The 25,645-nt window shown below is 44.2% G+C and overlaps 1 protein-coding gene across 8 annotated transcripts in view; it reads left to right on the top strand.

Annotated features, from left to right (window-relative positions):
• Positions 1–25,645, top strand: part of ZFYVE16 (zinc finger FYVE-type containing 16) — a 3,161,611-nt gene that overhangs the window by 1,385,884 nt on the left and 1,750,082 nt on the right. For all 8 annotated transcript variants that reach the window (XM_044064228.1, XM_044064221.1, XM_044064226.1 and 5 more), the window contains one exon: positions 4,329–4,451. In XM_044064228.1, coding sequence (XP_043920163.1) covers positions 4,329–4,451 — 123 coding nt within the window. The remainder of the gene's footprint in view (positions 1–4,328; positions 4,452–25,645) is intronic.

Raw genomic sequence — 25,645 nt, forward strand, 5'->3', positions numbered from 1 at the left:
CTCAAAAGGGAACTACTGTGGTGTGAAAGAGGTCATGCTCAAACTGGACCTTCTTTTCATCACAGCCCTACCCATTCAAGTACTGTACACATGCTTCAGAAAGAACATGGTGGCCTTTGACAGGATCCCACCAAACGCAGGTGAAATGGTTTTCCCCCATCTTGAAAGAATACATCAAACTGAAAGTGAAGTGAGAGTCCTTCTGCATTATCTGCAGATATTCTTCCATCTGAGGAAGCCAGGCTCACTACTGGTGTTCACCGACAACACCACAGTTTTGTGGTATGAACAAACAAGGAGGCACAAGATCTTATCCACTATGCAGGCTAGCACAGGAGGCATGGCATCTAGCCACACAAACTGGCAATGGCTGATGGCTGGATACATTCCTTTACAGGATAATGCACTTGTGGATTCCTTAAACAGATCCTTGGGGGGACCCTCATGAATGGACCGTAAACAAACAGGTCTTCAAAACTATGTGGCAGCAGTGAGGAACACTACAGGTAGACCTTTTTGCTTAACCAGAAAAGCACCAGATTCCCCTGTTATGCACCCCAGGAGTCCTTCCCCATCAGCTTGGAGGACAGATGCCTTCTCTTTCCAGTGGTTGGAGAGGCTCCTATATGCCTTTCCTTCTCTGGCACTACTTCCAGAAATCCTCCTAAAACTTCAAAAGGAAGCTCTAAAACTCCTACCCCTGGCCTCCTCCTGGCCAAGACAGCATTGGTTTGCTCTCCTACTACACCTGTCCAAGAGAAACTTTTGGAAAATACCTTTGCAGCCAAACCTGCTCACTCATCAGCAAGGTGTGCTTCTCCATACAAATCGAGCCTGTCTGTTTCACTCTGTGGATAATAGAGTTCTAATCCCTAAACGACACCTCTCCTCTGAGGAGGTGGTTCAGGTTCTACAGGATGCCAGAAGACTCCCTAACAAATCATCATATACAGCTAAGTTGAAAAGATTTTCTGTTTGGTGCTGCAAACACAACTAGGACCCATTGTTATCAGATACACCTTCTGTGCTGAAATATCTGTGCAAATTATTATACTCTGGTGTACTCTCTCTTGTCATGTCCAGGATGGAAGTCAAACTTTTCTTGAGGGATGTTCTACATCTTAACCTGCCTAGGAAACCTATTCCTCTTACCTGGGATCTCAAATTTGTGCTGAAAAACTGGCTTTTCCCCTTTTGAGCCAGCATCTTCTGCCACTTTAGAATTCTGCACCTAGAAGACCATCTTTCTGCTGACTCTTACCTCTGCCCACAGTGTGTCTGAACTTCAGGCTCTTACAGCTGTTTCACCCTTTCTCGTTTTCCACAGTGTCAGGGTAACTATCTGGGCCAATCCATAAGTTATATGTAAGGTTGTGAATGAGATGTCCCCCAAGTAGGCCATCCACCTGCATACCTTTTTCTGTAATCCCCAGAATAAGGGGGGAAAGAATTCTTCACTCACTAAACATTCACGGGCAGTTAAGGTTTTACTTGGACAAAACAAAAACTGTCAGGAAAAACTGGGCTAATCCATCTCGAAACAAACCATTGCATCGTGGATATCAAAGGGTATTTCTGTTGCACACAATATGAAAAAGCATAGCCTTCCTGCCCAGTAATGCATTCTCTAGGGCAATGGCCTCTTGTGGGGCCTTCCACAAGGGTATAGATGCCAGGTTCATCTTGGAAGTAGCTACTTGGTCTTCTCTGCACACTTTCACCTTTTCAAGATCAAGGGCTGCCTTTGCTAGGTCTGTCCTGTCTAATCTGCTGGACAGCTCATCCTCCCTCTCTTCCTCCTGTTTCAGCTCTAGGAATCACCTGTATATTAAGAGTACAGCAACAGTAATTTCATTTCTGGCGTAATGCAGTTGTTAGAACTTGACATAACAATAGATGTCATACTATAATCATTGTTGCAGTATTCCTTCCCTCGTGCCTTCCCTTTTTCTCTTCCTCTGCTCCTATTTTTCTTTCCCTGTCTTATAAGTTATCACCTAGTACCATGCTTTTGGGGGAATTTACTTACATTTTCGAGTTACACCTGTGCTAGCTGACCTCTTTCTCTTCTTTCAGTAGTCTTCAGGCTGCTGACTTGGAGGTGGTCTGAGGTACTTGTGCTTACATCTGTTTATATACCCCAACTTACAAGAACTGAGTTCATGCTTTGGATGTGTGCCCTTGGCAAGGTAAAGCTTTGGTATCCCAGATGAAAGTCAGTGGACAAAAACACATATATTAAGAATACTGCAACAGTGGTTAGTAGGACATCTACTGTTATGGTAAGGTCTTACACAGCTGTACTTTATACCTACCACCACAAGACAATTTCAGGCAGGGTCAAGGCTCATTCTACCTGGATCATGGCTTCCTCTGTTGCTTTTTGGAAAGGGTTGACTTCTGGAAGTATTCTAGAAGCAGCAGCTTGATCCTTTGTGCACACTTTTGCAAAGCACTGTAAACTAGATTCCTTTTCAGAGTCTAAGATATGGACTTTGCTTGGGCCATTCCCTTGGGGCTCCTGGACCCTCATGCTTTCTCCTCCCAGTCAGCCTAAGCTATGGTAAGCTACCCGTATAGCTAAAGGCACTGCCACAATGGTACATATGATGAACATAGTGCAGTTTTGCAAATAAGCTTACCATGACAGTAGATGTTCAAATAATCACTGCTGCAGCAACGGTTTCCTCTCTTATTTTCCTATGTTTTTATTGCCAGATTAATTACCTTTAGTTTTGTTTTCTTAGCATTGTCCATGTTAGGGTTTTAGCTTCCCACTTTTCTTCCATTCAGACTAAGATTTACACCTTGTTCCAGAGTCCAAATTTGCAGCTCTGTTTGACCTACCCTAGGTATCTGTTTGACTTTGCCTTGCATTAGTTTAGAATTATGTCATGTTTTACCACCACAGTGCATATTCACTTTAAGAGGAGCAGATCTGTGAGCCAGATCAGGTTATTTAAATATTTTCTCAAAAGGGGTCTTCCCATCCGTATTGTCTAATAAAGGTCTCTCCTACTTCTCCTCATTGAACTTTAACTTCACTGTTGACAGACTTCTCAGCTTCTGTTTTCTGCCTGCAAGCTGATCAGATCTGAAGTTTTTTTTTCCTCCGAACATCTTGTACCTTTTGGCCATTGCATCCATTAGTCATATCTCAGAAAATAAGGACCTCATCTTAAAAAAAAACTTTACCCTGGTTTTCCACAAGGGTTAAATGTCCTGTAAAGACAAAACCTTAGTTTCAGAGCTCACATTTCCCTAGTCCATTCACCTCCTTTTGTTCTTTCCAAGAACACAAATAAGTGGAGGGACATCCATATCTCAAATGTGGACAGTCACCTGAGATTTTATTTGAGGCATTTATGAGTTCAGGGAGGCAAATATGTCACCTCTCATTAGCTGTAGCTGAGTAAAAGATTGGCAGTTAAACAAGAAGACTTTTTCTAAGTGGATTGTCAGTTGCAATGCGTTTCACGGTCGTACTACTAACTGGACTTTTCCAGCTCTGTTGAGGGTCACCCTTGTCAGGGGGTTAGTGATTTTAAGTACTTTTTTCCCAAGAATAAGTATTTTTGAGGACATTTGTCCCTTAACCATGTATTTTTCAATGCATACTTTTAATAACTATTGCAGTTTTGTTTTCACTACAGGAATAGAATGTTATAAACTTTAGTGCTTCAAACGTTTCCTTCTCAAGCGCATTTTTTTGGAGACTTATAACACTACTTAAGTAGTGCAGAAGTTCTGCAAAGTAAAATGTTATACGTAAGTACTCATCTTATCAGTGGAAGTGTTTGTAAATTTTCAATATGTCAATGTTAGTCTTTCAGTGGTCCTCCTGTAGTGGGTATTTCTTTAACATTCCATTGCTGTTGTGATGCATGGCTACTCTGAATCACTCCAGGTAATGATTCCTCTTGTATCCAGTTTGAACTCATGTAGTTTGTTTTTATTTACAGATCCCGTAACCCTGTATTCCATAAAGACAGGACTAGGGACTTTGAGTTTTGCACATTTTGCTAGTCCTGTTCACAGACACCATGACATGCCACCAAGAGGATGAATGAGTTGGACCCCTCTGAAAAATTGCCTTAAGAATTCTGTTAGGAAGGTGATTTCTAGCTGTTGCCCCTTGCAGAGGGTCCTCTCAAAGATCAGTTGATGTTGTGCACTCCTATATATATATTTCTGCCCTTTAGGATCCCTGGTATTTGGTTTCATATGTAGCAGTGCTGTTTATATTGACGAATACTGATATTTTTGGAAATGTGTTATGCAAACTTGTATGTACACTTCCACTGAAATTGTACGTTTGTTTTTGTCAGAAACCTTGATAGAAGATAATCCGGCTCACAATCAAGTTATGCAGCTGTTGGAGGAAGAGAGATCTGATCCACTTACATTTATATTGAATGCCAACCTGCTTGCAAATGTGAAACTAGTAACATGTAAGTTATTAAGCAAAGTTATTTATTGAGGAAGATTGAATAAGTTAATACTATTTGCTTAGATGCAGAACTAACAAAAATGGAGCTGAATTCAGACTTGTGCCATTGCCGCTGCCTTTTCTTTGTGTTCTTTACGGCATTATTTTTGTCATTGAGTATTATCATTTTACAGATTCCATTGAAATTACAAAAAATTAGCAAGATTCCATTGAAATTACAAAAAATTAGCATGTTTCTGCCTTCAAATGTTCCTGGCCAGATACTTTTTAACCTGTATGTAAAGTAAACTATATTTCCTCATAGTGTAACCACTCAAAGAAAAATGGGTTCAGAGCTTTTCCTACCTTTATTGGCATGAGTGGCACCCCTCAACCCAAAATTGAGGACCCCCTGAAGTAAGTGATCTGCTCATTGCTGCATTTACAGAACCAGACAACCAGTAGTGTGCGTGCGCACACACACTTATTCATTTAAGCAGTTGTGATGCGACTCACCTGTAGTTGTTTAAATAAATGCCAATACTGCAGTTCCACCAAGTCAACATTGCTGCACACTCTCTCTGTCTTTGATACATTGCACCTGGGGTGACTGCTCCCTTTGCCCCTTCCTTGCCTGTGGGTCTGCAAGGGTTGAATGACAAAGATAGAGAGCATTGCTTAACTACTTCAATGTAGTTGCATCATTTACCACAACTTTTGATCTGATGTCTTTTCTGTCCATTCCTCAACAGATGAGTCTTGGATCAGACTTTGGATCTGGCTTCAGCCACCTCTAAATTTTGGATCTGGTGCTCAGGCTCCTCCCCTACCTAAATCCTTGTGAGAAGAGCAAGCTACTTCAGATTCCATTTGCTGCCATAAGTGCTTGACAGGTCTTGGTGCCAAGGAGTGATAGTATTTTAAAAATTAAACTTCATGTTAAGTGCCTTTTATACTTTTCTATTGTTATCATTTATGCTTTCCTGTTGAGCCACCTGTAAGAAAAGGTCAGTTCCTTCATAGCTCTTTATTATCACTACTTTTAATTATTATTATAGTCTTTGTAGTGTTATCTTTGCCTATAGTGTTACATATGTATATTAAAAAAAATCACTGTTATTTCTCCCTTTCATTGATGTTCTTCATCTCACATTGCTGCAGTCATAACCTGTGGGTAGTCCGCTGTCCTCGGTCGGCCCGAATACCAAAGTGTTAGGCTGGCGTCGGTCATGGGCGCTTAGATCTGACGTCAGAACGCCGTGGTACTAAAGCGCATGACCGGCGCCATATCCTCAGTCTTTCTTGCCGCATGGTCCGAAGCAGAAGCAGCATTTGCAAGTGCCGTTCGGCGTCCTGAAATTTTCGTATTCTGAGTTTCAGACCGAAGACCAAGTTGGGCTAAGTACCCCGTTGGGTAATATTTTTGTCTTTTCTTGCCTCAGTTAAATCCGGATGTCAGAAAAAGTGAATAATTGTATTTCTTGTGGGAAACAGATACCTCATAGGGATTACCACTCTCTCTGTATTTCTTGCTTGGGGCCTGAGCACGACGTAGTCGGGTGTCGCTTTTCTGCTAAATTTAATAAGCGCACTATTAAGCGCAGGCTAGATTGTGCTAGGCTTGTCTTCGGTAAGCGGTGTAATTATAATATGCCGTCGGATCCTCCGACGCCCGCTACCGCGAAGAAGTGTAAGGAGAAATCTTTGAAATCTAGACAGGATGAGTCATCCGTTCCGGACGCCGGTTCTTTAGAGACCACGGTGGAGTCTGTTGACCCGGCCGAGGTTTCAGTGGAGTCTCAGGGGGAACCTTTAGTGTTGCAAGATGTTGCCTCTCAGGAGTCAGGTCAGGCTGAGGGGGCCTCTCAGGTTGCTGTACTCCCTTCTTTGCATAAGGTGGTTAGGCCTTCTCCCTCTGTCTCTAAGGTACCTTCAAAGGCCAGGCCTGGTTTGTCTTCCTCCGGCGTCAGTCCTAGTTCTGCAGGTTCTGTGCCTAAGAAACACATGCTTAAAATGGCAGAAGATTTAATTACCTTGATTAGAGGTTCTATGCCCCCTCCAGATAAGAGGCCTAGGGTGGAGCCAGAAGTGGAAGGATTGGAACATTCTTCAGATTATTCAGAGTCTTCGGCTGAAGACATTCAGGATTTTCCCCCTTATTCTGATTCTGACGCAGAAGATTCTAGTCCCTCTGCTTCCTCCAGAGGATTTTTCTTTTTCAGAAACCCTGCATTCTATGAGGGAGCATTTTAAATGGGAAGGTCAGGATTTCTCAGATTCCCGGAAGAGGCTTAGGGAATTCTTGTTTTTACCACAACATAGGCCCTTGGCTATACCTCCAGTTTTAGATGTTGTGCAGGATGTTTTCTCTGAGGCCTCACTTAATCCAGACTCTTTACCTCCTGCCCCGGTTAAGCCAGACAGGTATTACAGGGTGCCAGAGGCTCATAAATATTTGTATAAGAGCCCTAGGGCGGACCCTGAAACTATTAGCCAGGGACCTAAGGGTGTCAGGGCTTCTGTTGTAAAGAATCCGGTTCCTATGGATAAGGACTCTAGAGCTCTGGATAGGTGGGGTAAAAAGGTGTATACCTCTTCCACTCTTGCAATGAGGGCTTTAAATTGCCAGTTTCATATGCTGAAATACCAGAATTTTCTTCTTAGTCAATTGAAATCTAAGGTGGATGCTTTAGCAGAGGGCATAGAGTGCAAGGAATTACAGGATTTGGTTCATGCCTCTGACCAGGTGGGTAAGCATTCTTTGCAGTGTGGTTTTGATGCTTTGCAGGCCTCTTCTAGGGTGGCTGCCACTGGATCTGTTATTCGTAGGCACGCTTGGCTTAAGGATCAGAACTTGTCAGAGCATGTTAAAGCTCGAATTTTGGATGCTCCCCTTCAGTCTGAAGTTTTGTTTGGTTCTCCTGTGGAGTCAGTCTTGAAGAAAATGGAGGACAAAGCTAAGTCTATGCAGACTGTTAAAGATTTCTTACAAGTGCAGCCCCCTAAGTTTAGCAGAAATTGGCCTAGTAAGGGGTGGGCTTACCCTTCTTCTGATTTACAGTCTAGGGGCAGATCTAGATGTGGTAGGGGCAGAGCTCATGCACAGGGATCTTTTAGGCCTAGGACGTGGAGTTCCCCTGCGCAGTCTGCTGATGAGGGCAGGAGCCAGTCCTTTCGTAAACAGAACCAATGACCTGCATTTTCAGCTGCCCGATCCTTCTTGTCTGGCAGCTCCTCTAGGGGGAAAGTTGGCACTTTTCAGGCAAAATTGGCTTTTAGTCACCCAGGACAAATGGGTGTTGGACATTATAAACCGAGGCTACAAGTTTTATTTCCACACTTTGCCCCCTTTCAAAGGCATGCCAGACGTTCCTCCTCAGCAAAAGGCAGAGGCTCACAAACGGATTTCTTCACTTCTTCAAATGGGAGCTATCCAGCAGGTTCCTCCATTAGAGGTGGGCCTAGGATTTTATTCTCGCCTGTTTCTTGTACCAAAGAAAGGAGACACTTGGAGGCCAATTCTGGATTTGTCTATTCTCAACACATACCTGGACATTCCAAAATTCAAAATGTTGACTTTGCAACAACTTCTACCTATGCTAGGCAGAGATCACTGGATGGTAACTCTGGATCTCAAGGAGGCTTATCTTCATATTCCTATCAGGCCAAGCTGCAGGAGATTCCTGCGTTTTTGGACTGGGACTTTACATTACCAGTTCTCTGCCTTGCCCTTTGGCTTATCTACTGCGCCCAGGGTATTCACAAAGGTTCTGGCTCCGGTGATAGCTTTCTTCAGGTTAAGAGGAATACAAATTTATCCTTATTTGGACGATTGCCTGATTCTTGCGCAAGACAAAGACAAGCTACTTCACCATCTTCAGTATGTTATGGCAGTGTTAAGGTGCCTAGGGTATTCTGTGAACGAAATAAAGTCCAGTCTAGTACCCTCTCAAGACATGTGCTTTCTGGGTGTGAGACTGAATACAGCCTCTCAGATGGCGTTTTTGACCCCGGACAAGCAAAAAAATCTTTCCCTTACTTCCAACAATTGTCTCACCTGTCCAGGCTGACTGCAAGGACAGTCCTTCAAGCCTTGGGGTTCATGGCATCTTGTATTCTGGTGCTTCCCAATGCCAAACTGCATATGAGGAAGTTACAATGGTATCTCAAGAGTGTATGGAAACACTGCCACAATTTGGACACTGTCATTCAGATAATACCTTGCATTCAAAAGGAATTTTTGTGGTGGGCTCAGGAATGTCACCTAAACAAGGGACTCTCTGTGACCCGACCAGAGGCGAGTCAGATTTTAACGACAGATGCCTCGGACAAGGCTTGGGGAGCACATCTCAATGGAAAATGGGTTCAAGACATGTGGCCTGCCAGACTTCAACATTTGCATATCAACATGAAGGAGATGTTAGCAGTCCAATTTGCATTGGTGGCCTTCAAGGATCTACTACACCCAGGACTAGTGTTGATTCAAATAGACAACACAACTGTCATGTGGTACATCAACAAGCAAGGGGGGAACCCATTCATACCCACTATGCAGGCAAGCTATGATTTTGTGGGAGACGGCTCTCGGTTTGCACCTCATTCTTCAGGCAAGGTTTCTGCCAGGAGCACAGAACTCCTTAGCGGATGTTTTGAGCAGACAGATGGTCGATCCGCACGAGTGGAAACTGGATCCTCATGTATTTCGACAGTTGACAGTGATTTGGGGGACTCCAGACATAGATCTGTTCACATCTCCACTAAATTCCCAGCTGCCAAAGTTTTGCACAAAGATGTTTCATCCAAAAGCTTGGAAAGTGGATGCTCTATCATTCAGTTGGAGCAACCTTCACGTCTACGCCTTTCCTCCTCTGCCTCTTCTTCCCAAGGTGCTCTTGAAGGTCAGACGGGACAAGCCCTCCATGATTCTTATAGCTCCAGATTGGCCACGTCAGCACTGGTACCCTCTACTGAGGAGTTTAGTACAGGAGCCTCCTTGGCCTTTGCCATCAAGTCCATGCCTTTTGTCCCAGGCAGGCAATCATTTCCTCAAGGTCAACACACAGTCCCTGCATCTGACAGCCTGGCATATTCTGTTCTAGACACGTAGATAGAACAAAACTCTGAGAACAACAGTAGTCACAGAAACACAGAACTTTAATGAAGCTTTCGGGCTCTCAACCCTTCATCAGCATTACACAATATACAATTTACATCATTTAAATAGAGGAACAGTTAACTGTTCCTCTATTTAAATGATGTAAATTGTATATTGTGTAATGCTGATGAAAGCTTCATTAAAGTTCTGTGTTTCTGTGACTACTGTTGTTCTCATATTCTGTTCTAGACCCTGGAGGGTCGCAGCTTCCTCAACAAGTTTTGAATGTTATTTTGGAGGCCAGACGGCCTAGTACAAGGAAGGTTTATGCTGATAAATGGAGGAGATTTTTTCTTTGGAGCAAAGCGAAGTGCTTTGATGTTTCAGTTCCTAATTTGAGTGTTTCACTTCAGTATCTTACAGAACTATTGGACAAAGGTTTGTCTTTCTCCTCTGTAAAAGTTCATGCTGCAGCTATTTCTGCTCACTATGACTGTGACCCACCTTTATTCTCTCATCCTTTGTTCAAGCAATTTCTTAGAGGGGCAAAGAACATAAGACCCCCACGTAGAGCTCCTACTCCTTCCTGGGATCTCAATTTTGTGTTGGAGAAACTCACTTTATCTCCTTTTGAACCTGCAGCTACAGCTGAGTTGAAGTTTTTGTCTTGGAAGACAGCTTTTTTGTTGGCCATTACATCTGCTAGAAGGGTATCTGAATTACAGGCTCTAATGGCAGTTGAACCCTTCCTAATATTTCATAAGGACAGGGTCTCTTTGCGTACTAACCCTACCTTCATGCCTAAAGTGGTCTCAAATGTGGCCTTGAACCAGTCTATTCATCTGCCTACTTTTTATGCTGATCCCCAAAATAAAGGGGAAAAGATTTTGCATTCTTTGGATACTCACAGACAGTTGCGTTATTATTTGAGCAGAACTAAAGGGTTCAGGCAGTCTCAACAGTTGTTTGTTTCTTTTGCTTTGGGTACTCAGGAAAACCTGTTTCTAAACAAACTATTTCTAAGTGGATTGGTCATTGTATTGCTTTTTGTTATTCTCATCATGGTAAGGAGATTCCGGCTGGAATCAGACCTCATTCCACTAGGGCTACTGCCACTGCTACTGCTTTTCTGAGGGGCGTAGCTACTAAAGATATTTTGGAGGCAGCTACTTGGAGTTCAGTGCACACTTTTTCCAAACATTATCATCTTCCTCTTTATTCCAAATCTAGGGCTGGGTTTGCCACTGCTGTTCTGCAGGGCATGTTAGCAGCTCCCAATGCTTTATGATTTTGCCAACCTCCCTTTCCCTTTGCTTTGGGATTCTACCCACAGGTTATGACTGCAGCAATGTGAGATGAAGAACATAGTACAGTTTTGTACCTACCATAAATGTAGATGTTCGAAGATCCACATTGCTGCAGTCAAATTTTCCCTCCCTCCTTCCCCACTGTAGTTTGAGGTGATTGTGTGGTTTGGGTTGTAGTTATGGTTTGTACATGGGTGGTTGGATGTTTTTTGGCTATGGCCTTTCTTTTTAGGGCCTTCTGACATCTGGGGCAAGAAAGACTGAGGATATGGCGCCGGTCATGCGCTTTAGTACCACGGCGTTCTGACGTCAGATCTAAGCGCCCATGACCGACGCCAGCCTAACACTTTGGTATTCGGGCCGACCGAGGACAGCGGACTACCCACAGGTTATGACTGCAGCAATGTGGATCTTCGAACATCTACATTTATGGTAGGTACAAAACTGTACTTTTTTTTTTTTTTTCTGAACAGGCTGTAGGACAAGCCACTTTTTTTGGGCTTTAAAAAGTTTATAAATGTTCCCACAAGCTTCCGAACTCTGATAGAGACAGGAAAAGCTTTTTTTACTTGGAACCTTCCCATTTGGATATACCATGATCTCCTCCTATTCCTATGTTGCAGTATTCTTAGTGTGGGATTTCTAACCTGAAAACTGGACTATACTAGCTTAGAAAGGCAGGAGAACAAATATATATATATATATATATATATATATATATATATATATATATATATATATATGAAATATTTTTCAGAAAATAAAGCAGGTGCAATCAAAAAAACACTTTAAATGCACAGAAATGGCTATCATGAGTGTATTGCCTACAACAGTTAAACAGGTAATTTAAACACAAAAACGACTTTGTTAAAGTGCAGGCAGTAAAATAAGTACAATATGTAGCTGAAACAAGCTTTTTAGATCACAGAAACTCTAGAAAATCGGTGTTTTAGGCAGAATTAGCTAAAGGCAGCAAGAAAATGCAGAAAAAGTATACTTAATCGCTCCAAAGTCTCTCATTTGTCTCTCTGCTGCTGTAGAACTCTGCAGGGCACCAGGCAGGAGCTTGCTGAGCTGTATACAAAAGGTCCTACTGAAAGTCAGGAAGGACAAACCAAAAATCTTGCTGGTGACCCCCTACTGGCCAAGGCAACACTGGATGTTCTTCATGTTTCAGTGTTGCATTCATCACCTGTGGGGTTATCCCTGCTGTGGTAGCTGCCGGCCCGAATACCAGAGTCCATGTTTTTCTGCATCAGCTGCTGTCGCTTACTGGCTGACGTCAGGTCATCAGTGCTATAAAGGAAGGCAGTTGACATTACATCAGTCTTTCTTGCTGTGGAGCCCATAGCAGAAGCAGTTCGCAAGTGGTGCTGGTCATTTGCTACCAGAGTTTGAATTACAGCTGAAAACGTCTAAAGCTAATTACCCGGTTGGGCATCCTTTTTTCTTGCACTAACCGATGTCCGAAAAAGTTAACAATTGTCTTACCTGTGGAAAGCAAATACCACACCTAGACTCCCACTCTTACTGTGTCACTTGTTTAGGCCCAGACCATGACGTCCTCCGTTGCCGGTTCTGTGCCCTCTTTAACGGGAAAACCATTTGTCGTAAAGCTCTCTTTGTAGCCATTTTTTTTTTCCCATCTGTTTTCCAAAATGGCGTCTTGTCAGCCAACAATCTGTAGACTTTCCGAAAAACCATAAGGATAAAGATAGGCAGACCACACAAGGCCAAACCTTCCGACGACTCCACCGCTAAGCAGCTAGTCAGTTTTCTGGAATTCAGTGAGGTGCCTTTGCAGCCCCTAATGCCCGATTCGATACCTTCACAGGCCTCTACTGAGACCCTTTCAGAGTTCGATATGCCACAGAAATCTTCGTCTTCCAAGCCTTTGATTGTCTGTCGTGGTTGGGTCCAGAGCGATGCATGCACCTGCTTCCAAGGATGTCTTTTGCACTAACGAATCTAGACTAAAACCGATGTCCTTTCCTCTGACTACCGTTTCTCTCAAACTGATGGATACTGTTAGGCCTAGAGGCAGGGCCACTCCTAAGAAAATTACCTCCAGCCACCATTTTACCCCTCCTCCACCACCACCCCAAGCTCAGATGCTTAAAATGAAGGATCTTATCACCCTTATCAGGGGTAGTCAGGTCGCACCCTCTGAAAGGAAAAGAAACCCTTCCCCTGAAATACTGATAGAACAGGATTCTAAAGAATCAGATTATTCAGATTTTGAAGAGGAACAACCTCTTACTGCTTATGAGGATTCAGATGCAGAGGAATCCATTTCTTCTGCCTCCCCACCAGATGATATTTCCTTTGGGGAAACCCTTCACATCATCAGGGAACATTTCCACTGGGAATCCCAAGACTTCCCTCAGTCTAAGAAAAGAGAGTTTCTAGTCCTGCCCCATCACAGACCCTTGGCCATCCCCCTTATCTTAGAGGTGGTTGATGATGTCTTCCATGAATCCAGCTTAACTCGTGACGCCCTCCCGCCTGCTCCCAGAAAACCTGACAGATACTACAGAGTACCATACTCTCACAAATACCTGTACAGAAATCCTGCTGCAGACCCGGATGTTATTACACAGGGACCAAAGGGAGCTAAGGCTAGTTCTGCAAAGAATCCTACTCCTGACAAGGACTCGAGCTCTGGACAGATGGGGTAAAAAAGTATACACCTCTGCAACCACAGCTATCAGGGCACTCAACTGTCAGTTCCACATGTTAAAATATCAACAACACACTTTGGAACTTTTAAAACAAAAGATTTCTACCTTTACTGACTGTGCCAATTCGAAAGCGCTAGCAGATGTAATGCACTCTACTTGTCAAGTGGCTAAACACTAGTGACACTACGGATATCCAAGCAGACCCTAGAAGCCTCAAGCAGAGCAGCAGAGTCAGGATCTGTCATTAGAAGACATGCATGGTTAAAGGAACAACCTCTCCCAGATCATGTCAAATCTAAATTACTTGATGCACCTTTGGATAAGGACCACTTGTTTAGAGCAAAAACAGGAGAGGTGCTTAAAAAGATGGAAGATGAAGCAAACTCTATGCAAGTAAATGATTTTCTTCAGGTACAACCTCCTAGGTTCAGCAGGAATTTTCCCTCAAAACACTGATCCTTTCCCGCACCTAGCAGACAGGACCAAGGTAAGCCCCGCAGGGACAGACCACCAAGGCTCCTATCCCAGGGGCAACAGAGAACCAAACAGTGGACCACTTCCGCTCCAAAGACAGGGAGTTCTAAGCCATCCCTGTATGGTAAAACTCTCAGTGACGCCCTCTCCCCCCTGCCCTCTTTTCACTCACCAAAAACTAGGATGAAGGCTCTCCCACTGTAAAGAGAAGTGGTTTTCTGTAACAAAGGACCAATGGGTCTTAAAGATCATTTCTCAGGGATACAAATTCTCTTTCAACAAACTCCCAATTCAAAGAGAGTTCCCAGATCTACCTCCAAATCAGTAGGCAGAGGTATTGAAACAAGTCCAAACTCTCATATCCCAAGGGGCAGTAGAACCTGTCCCTCGGATCAAACAGGCAAAGGCTTTTATTCCAGACTATTCCTTTTTCCCAGAAAAGAGGGCATTTGGCTCCCCATCCTGGATCTTTTCATTCTGAACACCTTCCTGGTGGTCCCCAAATTCAAAATGCTAACTCTGCAGCAGCTACTGCCTATGACAAAAAATGCTTGGTTAGTTACCCTAGATTTAAAAGATGACTACTTCCACATCCCCATAAGGGAATCCTGCAGGAAATTCCTTTGCTTCAGAGCAGGCTCACAACACTTTCAGTTCTCTGCGCTACCCTTTGGCTTATCTACTGCTCCTAGGGAGGGTATTCACCAAATGCTTAGCCCCGGCCATAGCCTTTTGCAGACAGAAAATATACAAATTTACCCTTACCTGGAGGACTGCCTCATTCAGGCAGAGAGCAAAGAAAAGCTCCTCGAGGACCTCCTCTTTGTCAAAACCCTCCTAACCTCCTTAGGGTACACCATCAACGAGAATTAATCAAAGCAAACACCCTCCAGGGAGATCATTTTCTTGGGAGCTCTGCTGGATACAGCATCCCAAATGGCCTTCCTGTCCCCAGAGAAACCGAGCTTCCTGCCTCTCTACTTTACACATCTGGTTTCCAAAAGTCATCTGACTGCGAGGAAGTTTTTGCAACCTTAGGGCACATGGCATCCTGCATCCTTCTAATTCCTTTGGCCAGGCTTCACTTGAGAAAACTTTGGTGGTACCTAAAGAACCTTTGGTGTCAGCACTCTTAGCCTGTAGATACCTCTCTACCTCTGATCCCTTCTCTGGGGGCAGAGGCCTGTGCCGAAAACAAGGTTCTTCCCTACACACTCTGCCCTGCTGGGCGCAAACCATTACTACTGACGCCTCAGACACAGCTTAGGACACTCACTTAGAAGGCAGGTGCACCCAAGGTCTTTGGGATGCCCAGCACCTTCCCTTATACATCAACCAGAAGGAAATAATGGCGGTACAAAAGGCTCTGACATCCTTCAAACACCATCTCATGCCAAGGTTCTTATCAAAACAGGCAACACCATAGTAATGGGGTACATCAACAAACAGGGAGGGACCTAATCTTACCCTCTGTGCAGGCTAGCCATGAACCTGTGGCTGACAGCCTCTTCCATGGAACTGCATCTGATAGCACAATATCTACCAGGGATCACCCCCGTGGCTGAACACTTAAGTAGAAACCTTCTGGACCCCCATGAATGGCAGCTCCTCAGAAAAATCTTTCTGCAAATCACTCAGGCATGGGTGACTCCAGAGGTGGATCTCTTTGTTTTGCATCCCAACCATCAGCTGAAAATATTCTGTACCAGGGAGTATCACCACCTCGCCTGGAAGGTGGATGCCTTGACCTTCCCCTCGAACACCCTTTTTGTGTATGCATTCCCTCCTCTGCCTCTTTTCCTCAAGGTTCTGATCAAAATAAGAGAGGAGAGGCCAAAGGCCATCCTCATTGCTCCAGACTGGCCCAGGCAACATTGGTACCCCTTACTGTGCACCCTGACCTTACAGCCTCCTTGGCAGCTTCCCAAGATCTCAGACCTCTTAACTTCAGGGGGGATGATGCTGCACCCAGACCTGTAGACTCTCAAACTATTAGCATGGCTTGTACTCTAAAAGCAAACAAGGGTCCCCTGTTAAGCAAACAGGTCCTAGACATCATCACAGAGGTCATAAGGCCCAGCACCCGAAACTCCTATGTTGGAAAATGGAAAAGATTCTGCTCTTGGAGCCAGTCCAGAGGGGGCAATACCTCTCAACCTTCCATCCCTCTTATCCTGGATTACCTAGTGAAACTACTTAATAGTGGCCTCTCCTTCTCCTCTATTAAAAGCCACACTTTGGCCATTTCAGCTCATTTTGATACGGAACAGCCCCTGTTTTCACATCCTTAGAAGCCTGTCTGAGGAATTGTTTAATCAAATATCAGACCTCCCAGAAGGCCACCACTCCAGCCTGGGACCTGAATTATGTTTTGGAAAAACTTACTTTACCTCCCTTCGAACCTGCTGCTTCAGCAGAACTAAGGTACCTCTCCTAGAAGACTGGTTTTCTCCTAGCTATCACTTCAGCCAGAAGGGATTCAGAGCTACAGGCACTGATGGCCATTGAGCCCTTCATCATCTTCCATGCAGACAGGGTATCCCTGAGGACCAATCACCCCAGGGATCACCTCTGTGGCTCTGCTCGACAGTGGCACAGGAAAATAATTTTCTTGGGTGGCAAAAGCCAGGGTACATTTTTAGCTGGGCTTGTATAGGCCCCAGGGCCAATAGCCTAGTACCTACCTATGAACCTATCCCTCCTTTATGCCCAAGGTGGTATCTGATATAACTCTCATCCAGGCCATACATCTACTCACCTTCTTTCCTAACCCTCAAAACAAGGGGAAGGAATTCTGCACTCACTACACGTGCACAGACAGCTCAGATACTATCTGGACCATACTATACCCTTCAGAAAAACGGACCAACTTCTCAGCTTTGTCCTAGGGGAGCAGGTGAAGACCATTTCCAAACAGACCATTTCCAAATGGATATCACACTGTATCCATTTCTGCTACAGTTTGCATGGAACCCCCCCCCCCCAGGTCTGTTCGAACCCATTCCTTAGAGGAGTTCCCACCAAGGACATCCTGGAAGTTGCCACCTGGACTTCTGTTCATACCTTTACCAAGCATTACCACCTACCTCATTTTCTAAGGCTAGGGCAGAGTTTGCCTCTGCAGTTCTGCAGGGCATACTGACCCATTCCTAGGTTTCTTACTGAGCCTACCATCCCTCTTCTCAGCTTTGGGAATCCTCCCACAGGTGTTGACTGCAACAGTGAAACACAAAGATCATAGTACAGTTGTGTACACTTAACATAAATGTAGATGTTCAAGTGTATTCACTGTTGCAGCCCTGGTTTCCTACCCTCCTTCCCCCTTATATCTTCTTTCTTTAGGGAGACAAGTTTCTAACAGTGGATTTTAGCCGCCAGGACCACTTCACCTTAATTACTTGGGCCTCTGACTGGTTAGGGCAAGAAAATCTGATGTGATGACATCAGCTGCCTTCCTTTATAGCACTGACGGCCTGACGTTGGCTGCCTTCCTGTATAGCACTGACCTGACATCGGCCAGCAAGTGACAACAGCCGATGCAGAAAAACATTGACTCTGGTATTCGGGCCGGCTGAGGGCTACCACAGCAGGGATAACCCCACAGGTGATGACTGCAACAGTGAATACACTCGGACATCTACATTTATGGTAAGTGTACACAACTGTACTTTCCCCCTACTTCACTCACTAGCCAAGGGCAATCACCTCAAGTTACCCCACAAGGTGGACTTCTCACACAATAAAAGAGAACCCTAATCCATCCTCATCTACAGATGTTAGCACTAACACTCTGTGTGATAAACTTCTAATCACTTTTAGACATCACTACTCAGAGGACTTGCTTACAGTTCTGAGGGAGGCCAGGAAACCTGCTACCAGAAAGTCAAACTTATCAAAATGGGAGAGATTCTCCAAATGGTGTCTACATAAGGACAAGGAGCCCATCCAAGCAGACCCTTCCATAGTCCTTGCTTATGTGTGTGAATTCATTAAGGATGGCTTTTCTTACTCCTCAGTGAAAGAAAGTGCACCTTTCAGTCATTTGTGCCTGCCACTAAATCCCCCCATTACTATCCAGGTAGATATGTAACTTTTCCTGAGAGGGGTCTTGCACATCAGACCACATAGAAAACCCATCCCACCACCCTAGGGACCTAATCTTTCTCCTGGAAAAACTAACACTGCCCCCCCCCCCCCCTTTGAGCCAGCTAGCAATGCTACTTTACAATTGTGTACATGGAAGACTGTACTGTTGGTGGCCATCACTTCTGTTAGGAGAATGTCAGAGTTGCAGGCTCTCATGGCCTGCCCCCCCTACACAACCTTCCACAAGGACAGGGTGACCTTAAACACTAACCCTTCCTTCATGCTCAAAGTGGTAAATGAACTGTCCTTAAATCAGTCTGTTCACTTGTTTACCTTCTTTTCTCCAACTAAAAATAGTGAGAGGATTCTCCATTCCCTGGATGTACACAGACAACTGAGATTCTACCTAGACAAAACTAAGTCCTTAAGAAAATCTAGCCGACTATTTGTCTCCTTCCTCCCCAGGGCTATGGGCAAGGCAGTTTCCAAACAAGCTATTTCGTGTCAGATCAGAAAATCCATTTTCTTATGCTACTCACACCATGGGCAAGCACTTACCCCATGGGTTGAGAGCTCACTCCACCAGAGGCATGACTTCCAAAGCCTTCCTCAAAGAGCTGGACACAGCTTCCATTATGGAAGCTGCCACCTGGTCCAATATTCTCACCTTCACCAAACACTACAAGCTGGATCAAGTCTCCAGAGCCAGGGCAGGCTTTGCTAGAGCAATCCTGCAGGGGTTTCTGGAATCTTCCACTTCTACCTCCACCCTTTCCTCTAATTAAGCTGTTGTACTCTCCCACACTAAGAATGCTGCAGCATAGGAATAGAAGTGCATAGAATAGTTGTGTAAAATCTTACCATAACCATAGATGTTCTTCTCTTCCATTTTGCAGTATTCCTACCATCCCCCTGGATTAAGTCTGGATTATGGGCATAGCTCTTGGGTACTAGGAAGCTCTACCCTTCACCAAGAGCAACTAGCCAACATATGACACTTGACACTTCTGTCTGACAATCATTTATTACTCTCTTTGAGACGCACTGTCTGGCCTTCAAGTTCTGAGGTCTGTGTGTGTGCAGATGTCACATTTAAGGTCCCTGGTTTATGGCCCTACGTGTGACATCCCACACATCTACAGCAACCAGGCTTAAGCTTTTGTATAGGAGCTGATGTTCGGGTCACCTGAGGCAGGAAATCCCACACTAAGAATACTGCAACATGGAAGAGAAGGCCACTGGAGAGTATAAATGTGTCTCCAAACACCATCATATTGGGTGACTTCAGCTACCCAAACATAGACTGGGAACATTACTCAAGCCCCAATACCCTAGCCCAAAGGTTCCTGGAGTTCATAAACTCAAATGCTATGGAACAACTTGTCACCATTCCCACAAGAGGTGAAAATATACTAGACCTGATCATTACAAACATGGGGACAAAATGCTCCACACCGGAAGTATATCCCTCATTGGTGAGATCAGACCATCTCACTGGAGATCCACATCCCGCCCCCACCCCCAACAAAAAGGACCACAGTGAAGAACTTCTCAAAAGCCAACTTCACACTTCTTAAGACTGGTGTGGTATCCTTCAAGGCCCCTGAGCCATTGGAAACCACATCCCACGCTGCTGAATCCCTTACAAATGCTTTCTACGAGCACCTCCAGGATTGCATGGATCAAGCAATCCCAAATAAAATCAAGACCCTTTCCACCAAAGGCAAGCGCCCGATCTGGTGGATCCCAGCCATAAACAAACTTTACAACAGTTGGAGAAAGCTACTACAAGATAGAGCAAAATCCCTAAAAGGGAAGACATCTCTGATCAATACTAGTAAAAAACTACGATCACTCATAAAATCATCCAAGGCCAACTTTGAGAGAAAAATCGCCAAGGACTCAAAAGACAATCATAAGGCCTTCTTTAGCTATGTTAGAAATCTGGGTGGAAACTCCCAGATATGCTCAGAATTAGTCCAAAATGATACAAAAATCACTGAACCCACAGACATTGCAAACATACTGGCAGACAGGTTCAGTGAAAATTTCTCCCCTCCCCCCAAAAGGGGAAATATCTATCCCAGCAGAGTGTAGCCTCCCAATCATCTCAAATGCCCAGGTGAGAGCTGCTCTCTAAAGCTAAAAACACAGCATCAATGGGACCGGATGGTGTCCCCGGCTGTGTGCTACACAAACTCAATGAGGAACTAAACCCACACATAAGGCTGCTGTTTAATCTTAGCCTTACCACAGGATCGTGCCCAAAGAGTGGCGACGGCAACTGTGGTCCCACTCCACAAAGGCGGTGCTTCTACGGACCCTGGTAATTACCGCCCCATAAGCTTAACAAGCCTGGTCTGCAAAGCTATGGAGAGGATCATAATGGAACTCATAAATAAAGACATAGGGGACCTACAGACATTGGATCCTACCCAATTCGGCTTTGTCAAGGGCAGATCATGCCTCTTGAACTTGGTCGACTTTTTTGAAACAGTCACCAAGGCCATTGATGAGGGCAAGGCAGTTCACACAGCCTACCTTGACCTTGCAAAAGTTTCGACACAATACCCCCACTCGGGTATCATAGAAAAGCTCACCAGCTTAAATGTAAACCCATATGTCACAAGATGGGTTGCAAACTGGCTCAAGGACAGAACCCACAGGGTTAGAGTTGCTGGTGCCATGTCAGACTCCAAGCCGGTCACAAGCGGTGTCCCACAGGGCTCAGTCCTGGGCCCCCTCTTGTTCGGCATCTACTTTACAGAAGTGCAGGCAAACATAGGAGGATTGTGGCTGACAAAGTTTGCAGATGACTGCAAACTGGGCGCCATAGTTGAAAATCCATCAGGCACAGATATCCTTCAGAGAGGTCTCATAGAAACGGATAACTGGTGCCAGAGCCATGGCCTTAAGCTAAACGCCAAAAAATGTATAGTCATACCCTTTGGTAAAAACAAGGTAACCCCAAGTTACCACATAGGTGGCAATCCATTAAGCACAGAAGAGGTTATCAGGGACCTGGGGACCCAAGTTGACAGTAACCTTTCTTTTGACACTCACATTGCCAAAATGGTTAGGAGGACCTTCTACATTGCCCGCCTGATTATGAAGGGATTCACATCCAGATCAAGGGAGGTCATTGTTCCCCTGTACTCTTCACTTATCAGACCAATGATTGAGTACAATGCCCCATTCGGAATGTATCTTACCCGACACCTGCAGCAATTGGAAAGACCCCAAAAGTTCCTCACCAAAAGGATAAAGGGGCTCAAAAATATGCCATATGCTGCCCGACTGAAGAAACTCCAGCTCTATTCAGTTGCATACCGTCTGCTCAGAGGTGACCTGTGCCTGACATACAAGGCCATGTCCAACCCGGAATTAATGGACATGCTCCACCTCAAAAAATCCAAATCCACCAGAGCCACAAGAGCAAGAGACGTAAACCTCAATACGGATATAAATAGGACGTGCTGGAGGGACAGATTCATCACCCAGAGACTCCCTATGCTGTGGAACAGAATCCCGGTCCATGTGAGACAGAGCGCCTCGCTGGCTCTGTTCAAGAGGAATCTTGACCAGTGAATGGGAGATCGTAGGTTTACCCCGGGGATCATCTCTGTATCACTGCTGGACAGAGGCACGGCAAACTAATGGGTATAGTATTCTTCAACCTAAGGAGTGGTGAAAGCCACACAACTCTGACCAGGCTTATAAATGCCCTAGGGCAGATAGCCTAGTATGAACCTATGAACCTATCTATGGTTATGGTAAGATTTGAATCAACTATTCTTTCCATATTTTCCCCCAACATTTTTATTGAATTATCACTTTGTGACATAGGCAAATTTACATTCATATAAAAGTAAAGTAATCACAGTATAATTAACATAAACATTTTACTTCACATATATTGCTGTATATCATATAACCTAAGCAATATTGCATAAATTATTCAATTCCTGCCTTTTTTCTTAAACAAGAAACATCTTTATTAAATCATCACTAAGTCATCAATCGTACATATTTATAAATGAAAACAAACCACACCAACACAATCCTAGTTGCATACATTTTACATTACAAACTATACAGACAGAACCGAGTTCCAAACAGTATACATCATTTATAATCTACCCTGTCTTTTTCAGTCAAACATTACATAGCTCATTTAAGTCCTGCTGCCTCTTAAATCTCATTCCTCCCTTGTGTGTATTGTTCCCACAATTCCCATTTTTTCTATGCTGTTGGCTCCTACCCTTTTCTAAAGATCTCAATTCCAGTTGTTTTATCTCTGTTACTATATTCACTACTTCTAGTGTAGTTGGTTTAGATTTTGATTTCCATTTTCTAGTAATTGCTTTTTTGCCAGCCACCATTATTAGACACAGCAAGGCCTTACCCATGCCTAGGCAATTCAGATTCTATAGCATAGCTCAGAATAATCGTGTCCCTCATCAGACCAGTCTGCCTACCCAGCATTTCCGACAGTGCATCCCGCAGAGAATCCTTGAAGTCCAACAATTCACCGCACTCCCAGAAAATGTTCCCAACTACCTCTTTCTTCCTCGTCACACCTCCAAAATTTGCTGTCTGTCGGTGAAAACTTTTTCTGGAATCTACTTGGAGTATAGAAATATATTTTCAGACATTTCCAGGCAAAAATCCTAAATCATCTAGATTTTGTTGCATATTTGGGAGACGTACATATATCCTCTGTTTCTTTGTGAATTGTTTATCCAGTCTCTTCCCAGTCCTTTCTAACATCCTTCTTAGTTATCATGCAATATTTTGTATGTTCTACTAATTTCCTTTTTTAATGGCAGCTTCTGTTGTAGAGTCTACTAGAAACAGTTCCAGTGCTGGTCTTTCGTTTAGGACCCCCCCCCCCATTCCTTTCTCTTTGCCTATACTCTGATATCAATCCCTCATAGGGAAAGCAATCTCTAACCTGCAGTCCAAATAAATTCTTGGCATCTTCCCATTCTGTCATCTTTCCCTCTCTAGTTATTTGCTCTCAATACTTTGGTTCCTTTGCCAGGTTTGTTAAATAAATTCCAGCCCCCTCTCGCTTATTGTCTGTATCCCTAATCGCAGTCATCCCTATCTGGAGAATCTCCTTTTTCCAATCCCATGTTTCTGTAGTTCTTAGAATATTATACCCATAAAGCAGCAGAAAGTAATCTGTGTAATTGGTGTTCTCTTTAAAATCCTGCATCCAAAATTCCAGTCTCTCCTTGTTTCTTTATCTTCTCCCCTGATTCATCACATCCGTTTCCACTTAGTTTTCTGCTTGTGCTAGGTATAGGAGTCTTAACAGTGTTGCTCTGAAATACCCCTTGGGTAAACTGCCCTGTTCTACCAGAAGAATCCGCTTATCCCACTTGACTCTTGCAGTCTTTTCCTCCTAGACCAAGTCCTTCAGCTCTTTAATTGCTATCTCCAACTTCTCCTCTGGTTGTTAAAAATATGTTTTACCTGCGTACAAGACTAAAGGGGCTGCTTGTATCTTATCAATATCTATATAACAAAGCTTACATTTTCTCAGTTTTTGTGTTATCTTTTGTTTAGTTTCTTCCCACATATCCTTAGCTGCCACACTAGAATAATTTTTAATCCATACTCATAAATATTTAATTCTATCCGCGGTGGTGCAGCAGTAGCATTGTTGCCTCACAGCAAGAGGTTCTCCCGTTCATAGGTTCATAGGTTCATACTAGGCTATCTGCCCGAGGGCATTTATAAGCCTAGCCCATTGTTTTGTGGCTTACGCCACCCCTTTAGTATGGGGAACTATACCCATTATTTTGCTGTGCCTCTGTCGAGCAGTGACACTGAGGTAATTCCTGGGGTATATCTGCGATCTCCCATCCATTGGTCAAGATTTCTCTTGAACAAGGCCAGCGAGGTGCTCTGCCTCACATGTACCGGGATTTTGTTCCACAGCATAGGGAGTCTTTGGGTGATGAATCTATCCCTCCAGCACGCCCTATTAATAGCCGTGTAGGTTTAATCTCTCCGCCTTGTGGCTCTGATGGATCTAGATTTTTGAGGTGAAGCATATTCATCAAATCTGGGTTTGACATGGCCTTGTATGTTAGGCAAAGGTCACCTCTGAGCACTGAATAGAGCTGGAGTTCTTTCAGTCGGGCAGCATAGGACAGATTTTTGAGACCCTTTATCCTTTTGGTGAGGAACTTTGTGGCCTCTCCAGCTGCTGCAAGTGTCGGGTCAGATACATTCCGAATGGGGCATTGTACTCAATCATTGGTCTGATGAGTGATGAGTAAAGGGAGACTATGACTTCCTTGATCTAGATGAGAATCCCTTCATGATAAGGTGGGCAATGTAGAAGGACTTCCTAACTACTTTAGCTACATGGGTGTCGAATGACAGACTACTATCAACCTGGGTCCCCAGGTCCCTGATAACTTCTTCTGTGCTCAGTGGATTGCCACCTATTTGGTAGCTAGGGGTAACCTTGTTTTTCCCGAAGGGTATGACTATGCATTTTTTGGCATTTAACTTTAGGCCGTGGCTCTGGCACCAGTTATCCGTTTCTGTGAGACCCTTCTGAAGGATATCTGTGTCAGATGTGTTTTCTACTATGGCCAGTTTGCAGTCATCTGCAAACTTTGTCAGCCATAACCCTCCTGTGTTTGCTTGTACTTCGGAAAAGTAGATGCCAAACAAGAGTGGGCCCAGGACTGAGCCCTGTGGGACACCACTTGTGACAGGCTGTGAGTCTGACATGGCGCCAGCAACTCTGACCCTGTGGGTTCTGTCACTCAGCCAGTTTGCAACCCATCTTGTGATGTATGGGTTAACATTTAAGCTGATGAGTTTTTCAATGATACCCGAGTGGGGTATTGTATCGAAGGCCTTAGCCAGATCGAGGTAGGCTGTATGGACTGCCTTTCCTCATCAATGGCTTTGGTGACTGTTTCAAAAAGTCAACCAAGTTTAAAAGGCATGATCTGCCTTTGACAAAGCCAAACTGGGTTGGATCCAAAGTCTGCAAATTCCTATGTCTTTATTTATGAGGTCCATTATGATCCTCTCCATGGCTTTGCAGATAAGGCTTGTCAAGCTAATGGGCGGTAATTTCCAGGGTCTGTGGAGGCACCGCCTTTGTGAAGTGGGACCACAGTTGCAGTGCCACTCCCTGGGTACGTATCCAGAGGTAAGACTTTGATTAAACAGCTGTCCTAGCTGTGGGTTTAATTCCTCATTGAGTTCGTGGAGCACACAGCCGGGGACACCATCGGGTCCCATGGATGCTGTGTTTTGCTTTGGAGAGAGCAGTTCTCACTTGGGCGCTGGAGATGTTTGGGGGCTGCACTCATTTGGTATAGATATCTCTCCTTTGGAGAAGTTTGCACTGAACCTGTCAGCCAGTATGTTGGCAATGTCTGTAGGATCAGTAATCTTCACATCATTTTGAACTAGTTCTGAGCATATCTGGGAGTTTCCTCCTAGGTTTCTAACATAGCTAAAGAAGGCCTTATGATTGTCTTTTGAGTCTTTAGCTATTTTTCTCAAATTTGCTTTGGATGATTTTATGAGAGCT

This window comes from Protopterus annectens, chromosome 2.part2, assembly GCF_019279795.1.
Source record: "Protopterus annectens isolate FY-2018-M chromosome 2.part2, PAN1.0, whole genome shotgun sequence".
NCBI lineage: Eukaryota > Metazoa > Chordata > Ceratodontiformes > Protopteridae > Protopterus > Protopterus annectens.